We start from the raw sequence: 7,476 nt of genomic DNA on the forward strand, positions 1-7,476 counted from the left end.
GTCTGTCGCATAAATTTAGAGCAAATGAATGGGTCGTTTAAGTAAACTTTAAAATGATTTACCAAGACGCCGGTTCCCCTGATGCGCACTCCGTTTTTGCTCGTCTTGGTGTCTCACAGGGAATTGCTCTACTTAGGTTTTTGAAAACAATCGCTTTGGTTGTGTTTTTTGTTCCTCATCCACACTCACATCACACTGCATTAGTCTTATTTATGACACGGATCCCGGCGACGTCCCGCACCTAAAAATCAGCTCGTGAGAGTGAGTGCGTTCTACAGCATCAATCTCCGAGCAAACTCAAAGCACTGTTTCTACACCAAGCCGGTGCTGATGCTTGCAAAAACAAAAAGGATATTAATGGAGGATATTAATTGCAGGAGTAACGCACGCATGCTTGAGATTTCGTGCTGCTCGGTTCGGGCCAAGCACTTAATCACGAGGAAGAGAAGTCCAAAAGGAACGCTGAGTCCCAGGAGAGGGGTGGGGGGTGGGGGGTGTAGAGGCTTGGGGTTGGGATGGGAGGAAACGCCGGAAGAGCAACAGCACCACTCTGAGGCAGAATAAGGCACTGCTCTGTTGGGGTGATGAGATGAGGCGAGAAATGAGACGCTTTATGTCTCAAGTCAGAAGAGTGACATCAAGACAAAGACATACATCAAGAACTAGTGTCTAATGAACAACACAGGATTAACACTAATCAGTCCACTCTTAGACGGAGCGGGTCTGTAGAGGAACCTCACACGGTTCTAGCACGTGATTCACACGTGAGACCTCAACATTTATATAAAAGTCTTTATATAAAAGCAGTTTGAAGGTCTCTCTGAGAAAAAAAATACATCAACAGATTTAGATGGGGCCTTATATATTTTTTGTATTATTATTGTTGTTTTTTATTTTATTTCTCTTTGTATTATGTTGTTTTTGCTATTATTTATTTGTTGTTTGTTTTTATTTGTAGTATTTGTTTTTTCTTTTGTTTATTTATTTGGATTGTTGTTTGTTTTTAATTACAGTTGTTTGTATTAATTTTTGCTATTGTTTATTTATTTATGTGCATTATTATTGTTGTTGTTTATTTTTGATTACATTTAATTTTTATTTGTTTATATTATTATTATTATTATTATTATTATTATTATTATTACTGTATACAAAAGTAGGCCATCAAATACAGCAAAATCAATCACGTTTTTTTCAACAACAAAAAAAAACAAAAACAACAACGTTGTGTTCTGAATAATTATAATAATAATTATAATAATTAATAATCATTTTGATGAAATTCTCTTATTAAAATATTTCATCAATTCAGACTGAATCGGCAATTTCTGCATAAACAATTTTGTTTTAATTACGTCATTCATAAACACATCGTTTCCAAACATCTCGCTGAGTCATCTAAACTCAGAAACAAAAGTAATGGCACCCTTATGCATTCTTTGAATTTTAGATAAAAGTTTATATTAAAGTACCATCATTTTGAGGGGAAAAGTATCTATTAGGGGTACAGAAGCCCCAGGGAACCTGTACGTTCCTAAAAAATAAATGTGGATGGTTCAATGCAGAACGTGTAACATCCATGGAACGTTTCCCTTTGTAGTGAAAAAGGTTTTTTAGGCTATAAACGGATTCTTTATGGCACGAAGGGAAAAGGAAGAAAATATACTGCAATGTTTTTTTGGGAAGCAAAAATGGATCTTCTATGGCATCACAGCACAGGTTTTGGTAAATTTGTTTTTAAGAGTGTATATAGACCTCATGGTGGAAGAGTCCATGAGGAACACCACATGAACACACACACACACACACACACACACAGTGCTACTTTTAGTGCTACACAGTGCTACTTTCTTCATTCATCCATGAACTGCTGTGACTCCAGAAGACTTGCTCTTTGTTCAATTCTGCACTTCTAGCCTTGAACCGAACTTTTACTTTCATACTTCTTAAAAAAAAAAGAAAAAACTGCTGAATCGCTTCATACTGTACAGCTCAACATGATAATCATTATTTCCTCTAATTGTCACGTTCTTCTTTTTCCTTGCACGTCACACCGAGCACTGATTTCACATTACAGAGCAGTTTGTAGAGCAGCCCAGGACTCGTGAATAATAAATCCTCTCAATTATCTAGTCAGTGTATGGCAGTGTATTTCTTTTGTAGAAAAATGAAGGAACAAGGTGTTCTGTACAGTAATTAAGAAAAAAGTCTGTGTGTGTGTGTGTGTGTGTGTGTGTGTGTGTGTGTGTGTGTGTGTCTCCTAAGTGATGCAACAAACCTCATGACCAGCCGTGAACGACCACATGGTTAAAAAACAAAACAAAACAAAACAAAAAAACATTGAGGCAAATGCATTTTGACAAAGCTACTTAGCTGCTCGGGTGTGAGCTTGTGTCAAAGTAAACACTGGGGCAGGTGGGATGGGGGGTGGGGGGACGGGGTTGTGGAGGGGTATCTGTGATGAAGATAACCCAGCAACAGGAGGCAAACAAACATCGTCGGCTCGGAACAACGCAGGTCCCTCGCCATATGCCTGCGTGCGCCGTTTCCTCTCAGAAGGTCATGGAAGACATTTTTATGAGCCGTTCAGCTCAGTCATTAGATCAGATTATTGCAGAGGGATTTGGATGCTACCTGCGCGCGCCGCCGGCTATTAGCGTCACACCTTTATAAGTCAGAATGCGATGAGGTACAATTTACCCGGAGGTTTTTTTTTTTGGATCAGTGTTAATTATTTGCCTGATTACGGCTCAGGGACCAGGAGCTAAAATCAGGCCTTGGGCTTTTTTTGTTTTAGAGTATGTATTGCACAGAGGAGTTATTTTATATGTATATTAATGAAACATAAATACTTCTAAAGTCACATTTCTTTGCTGCAAAGTCACTTTCTGACATGCAAATGACAAAGCAGGATCTCCAGAAAAATTTCCTGGTGCAATATTGTCCATGTAAACACCAGATAAAGTCATGGAACCTCATGGAAGTGAATCTACACCACAGCATCAGTCGTGCGCACTGAACACCAACGGCGGCTTCCTTCCTCTCAGGTGGCCTCGTTTTGTTCTGAACAACTGCTGTTTGAGTTTTTTCCAGAGCCGGTGATTAATAGGGATCATATTCAGCTGTCAGCAAATGATGGCTGAAATTCTGCATCTATTTTTGGACCACTGAAGTCATGCATTCAGGTTACTGGGCAAATATGATTCGTTAATCATTTTCCTCATAGCATCAGGGTCAGATGTCACAAGGTAATGCAGAGGTCATGACATTAATGAGCAAAGGCATTGAAAAAAGAAAAAAAAAAAAAGGTAGGATGACCAAACAGATCAGACAAACCATGACTAAGGTCTGTCATTTCATATATATACAGTATATGTATACACTTATATATATATATGAATAAAGATTATTAGGTACAAAACAAAAAAAACTACTTTTTAATTAAAAGGTTTTCCCCAAACATTTTTAGTCAATTTAAGTTTCATTATGTGTTTGTTCATTATTGTTGCTATAAATAAATATAGAAATACTTAGATATTATTCTGTTTGATTATTTATGATGATGACGAAGATTGTTGCTGTTGTTTTGTTGTTGTTGCTATAAATAAACATAGAAATAGTCAGACTTTTTTTTTCCTTTTTTTTAAAATTTGTAATTGTTTTGTTGTTTTATGAATAAATATAGAAATATATTTTTAATTAGTAAAAGTAAAAAAGTAAAAAATTAGTAAAAAAAGATTGTTTTAAAATTTTTAAAACAATCTTTAATTAGTTTTTCCTTTGGTTTATTTTACTATTCGGATATTTTATTTATTGTTGCTGCTTTAATGTTAATCATTAAGTCTAATTAATATTTTTTACTCCAGTTTTTTTTTTTCTTAGATAAAGGAAGATACAAGTCTTAAATTGTTTTAAATCACAACAACAACAACAACAACAACAACAATAATAATAATAATAATTTGCAGAAACTATACTGTAACTGACACAATGAGAATAAAGACTAATTGATACTGATTAAAAAGTTTATTTTCATAATTAAATGTAAGTCTTTACTAATAGCAAATTAATACATAACTTTCTTTATTGTTTGTTTGTTTGTTTGTTTGTACACTAAAGAAATCACCAGGCTAACAGTCAAACTGGAGCAAGTTCAATCGCTCACTTTCTCCCTACGCACGCGCACTACACTCGATGTGAAATAAAGGCCTCCACACACTTTCGAGTGCACTACTTAGGGACTAGCTGGTAATTTGGGATACGGCCGCGTGCGCAGTACAGACCGAGCGCACACACACACTTCCTGGAGCTCCAAAGAAGCTACTTTTTGCTCCGGGAGCAGAAAACAAAAACAACACGAGCAACATGGAGGAGATATATTAAAGTTCGTGCCTCGTGTGCAACGGACGGAAGGACGTGTGGCACATTTTGAGTGGGAAAAAAAAGGCTAATGTCGGCGAGCCTGTGTTCATCCGCAGTACAGCTAAGCTAAGCTAAGCGGCCTAGCTAACTAGCTAAAGCTACAGCACGCATTAACGCTGTCAGTACAATTGTATGTTATTTATGGTTCCAGCGCACAAAAACCTCCACCGGTTGCCTTCCACGCACCTTATTCTGGACCTTTAACATTACAGTCTCCTGTCACGTCCTTCCAGCTAACCCGGTACCGCTATGCTAGCTTGTTAGCTTATTAGCTTGTTAGCTAGCTAACTTTCCAAAGTTGCTGCAAAATCCCTCGGTGTGTGTGATGCACGGCCTGGCAGTACAAGACAGACACACTCCAACTTTTCACACGTCAGACGTCTTTTCTACCACCTGATTTAATGTTTCTCGCTTTTGGAAAACGTTTATATTTTCGCGCGTCGTATTTTTAATGTTTGGTGTTAGCTAGCTAGCTGGCTAGCGATGTCTGTCCCGTCCTCAGAAATGATCGAGACGCCTCCTGGATATCCTTTCGAAGACATTGAATATGCAGACATTGAAGTCGAAGAGGTAAGATGTGAAATGATGTATAATAAGATGTGATGTGACATCTTTACTGTCTGTGAATCTATTCAGCTTTCATTGTGTGTTGTCACTAATGTCAGTGCTGCACTAAAGGGGAAAAAAAATCCCCTCCTGTCATTTTTAAAGTGTCTTTGAAATGAAAAAGGAAAACAAAAAGGTTCTGTACTTATTTCTTAGTGTCATGGAGACCGATATGATGGGATCTCTAAATAAAAGGGATTTCATTTTGTAGTTCCAGGAAAACCTGAACACTGTGATGACTCGTACCTGTACTAATCGCGCCTTCGTCCAATCAAATGCTCTGTAGAAAGTGTACGTCCCGCCCCCTTACTTCACAGGGTGGGTTTTTGGGATTGCTTTAGAGTAGCAAGAGATTTGTGGGATGTATTGAATTCAACTACAGCTCAAGACTCTGAATGTCAGGTTTCTGTGTTTTGTTTGTTTGTTTGTTTGTTTTGTTTTTGTTTTTCAACTTGAAGATGACACAAGTTTTGAGTTCTGCTTTGCAAGCTGCAGGAGAACAGAAAAAAAAAACGTTCTCACGCACGTCGTTCGGATGAGCTGTAAAATAAGTATAAAGGTTAAGTATAAAGCCTTGGCTTGTGTGACTGGTGTCTGGTTTGGATGCACTTCCTGTCAGTCGTTTTAATAGACACGCTGCAAGTCGGAGTGGGCGGAACTTCGGTAACATGGGTGGGAATGGGGCAGTGGGTTTAACTGTTAAAGACCTAATCTTACCTTCAAGTCAGAAGCGTTAGTCCTCGCTACAGAACCGAAAGGTTCGCGGGCGCAGAGAACCAAGCTGAAACACATCGAGTCAACCGTTGTTCAGACTCCGCCCTAGTAGGAGCCGGAACAGGTCTGACTCCGCCCACTGGACTTTTGGTTCTGCAGTAACGTGTACAAGAATTTCCTGCTGTCTGTTTTACACAATGTTTACACAAAGTTTAACACAAACTTTTTTGTTGTTTATTTTTTTTTTTCTGTTTCAGGTGGTGGGCCGAGGAGCTTTCGGAGTCGTTTGCAAGGCCAAGTGGAAAGGCAAAGACGTGGCCATTAAGACCATAGAGAGCGAATCAGAAAGGAATGCGTTTTCTGTAGAGGTACAATCTAATCAGACTTAAGGAGCTTCCTTTGAGCTTCACATAATCCTGGTTTTATCCTCATGTCTTTCTTTAGATCCCTGTTTTAAAATCAGAATAATAGTGAAGATGTCGGGGGGAAACGTTGGTGTCCGAGTCCCAGAATGCATTGCAGCTATAGAGCTGGTTACGGCAGAGGCTCCGCTAGTTAGCGATCTATGAGATGTCGAGTGCGCTGGCGTTGATTTCGACATTAACTTATAAGTTCAAGCATCAGAAGCTGTTTGAGCCGAACACAGAGACGAAGAAGAAAGAGAGCTGGACAGTCTAAAAGACCAAGTCGCCACCGCGTTGTTCTTTTTACCTTTTATTCCACTTATTTCCACAGCAGGCTGCCAGACAGTATTACGGTTAACGGTAAAGGTTTAAATAAATCGTTTTAACTTTGAGTTTCTGGTTTTTTAATAACAGGCTCGGCAGCAGTATCGGCTTCCCTCGCCAGAGATTCGAACATTTATTCAGCAGAATAAATTAGCTAAACTTTCAACCTCATGAACAATTTTTGCTGTAATTTATACATTATGCATTAAAATAATATTATCTAGCACTTTTTTTTATAGTTAATTCATTTCCAAGGCCTCCGAAACACGAGACGGTCGATAAATCTACTGAACAATTTAGGACTTTTTTTTTTCATGCTGTCTTTTCCTTTTCTTTTTTTTTTCCTTTCTTAACTCCAGCTTCGTCAGTTGTCACGCGTGAATCACTCCAACATCGTGAAGCTGTACGGCTCCTGTAGGAATCCTGTAAGTCTGTTTGTACCTTGTTGAGCTTTTGCTCCGAGATCCTTTCACTCCTGTGTTTTTCTGTTCAATTGTATTGATATTTAGGTTGAAACGGTTCACAATTTGCCCCATCGTATGTGGTTGGGTTCCTGTGCAGGTGTCACTCATGGGTCAGTCATGTGTTTCTCTCTGTAGGTGTGTCTGGTAATGGAATATGCAGAAGGGGGCTCTCTGTACAACGGTAAGTGTTTTACTTCTTATTGTAAACCTAAAGAGAAAACCTTCTCTATTAAAAGCTGCAGAGATTCGGCATCCTGATCCGGGATCAGTGTTTCTGAAATCTGGAAAATAGCCGCGATTTGTTTAGACACACAGACGACACCCAGCGAACATTAATGCACTTCTTCTCTCATTGCGTAACGATTTCTTTTTGTATTTGTCCCATGTTTGTTTAAACGCCTCCCTTTTCTGTCCACAGTGCTGCACGGAGCAGAGCCGCTACCCCACTACACGGCGTCCCACGCCATGAGCTGGTGTATGCAGTGTGCTCAGGGGGTCTCGTATCTCCACGGCATGAAACCAAAGGCGCTCATTCACAGGGA

At 39.0% G+C, this 7,476-nt stretch overlaps 1 protein-coding gene across 2 annotated transcripts in view; it reads left to right on the forward strand.

The window, feature by feature from the left end:
* The first annotated feature begins 4,254 nt into the window (after window positions 1–4,254).
* map3k7 (mitogen-activated protein kinase kinase kinase 7) overlaps window positions 4,255–7,476 on the forward strand; it is a 19,209-nt gene continuing 15,987 nt past the window's right edge. For both annotated transcript variants that reach the window (XM_060883057.1, XM_060883058.1), the window contains exons 1-5: window positions 4,255–4,992; window positions 6,000–6,110; window positions 6,830–6,895; window positions 7,070–7,115; window positions 7,353–7,476. The exon at window positions 7,353–7,476 is cut by the window's right edge and continues 15 nt beyond it. In XM_060883057.1, coding sequence (XP_060739040.1) covers window positions 4,906–4,992; window positions 6,000–6,110; window positions 6,830–6,895; window positions 7,070–7,115; window positions 7,353–7,476 — 434 coding nt within the window. In that variant the 5' untranslated portion in view covers window positions 4,255–4,905. The remainder of the gene's footprint in view (window positions 4,993–5,999; window positions 6,111–6,829; window positions 6,896–7,069; window positions 7,116–7,352) is intronic.

Source organism: Tachysurus vachellii, chromosome 12 (assembly GCF_030014155.1).
Source record: "Tachysurus vachellii isolate PV-2020 chromosome 12, HZAU_Pvac_v1, whole genome shotgun sequence".
NCBI classification, from domain to species: domain Eukaryota; kingdom Metazoa; phylum Chordata; class Actinopteri; order Siluriformes; family Bagridae; genus Tachysurus; species Tachysurus vachellii.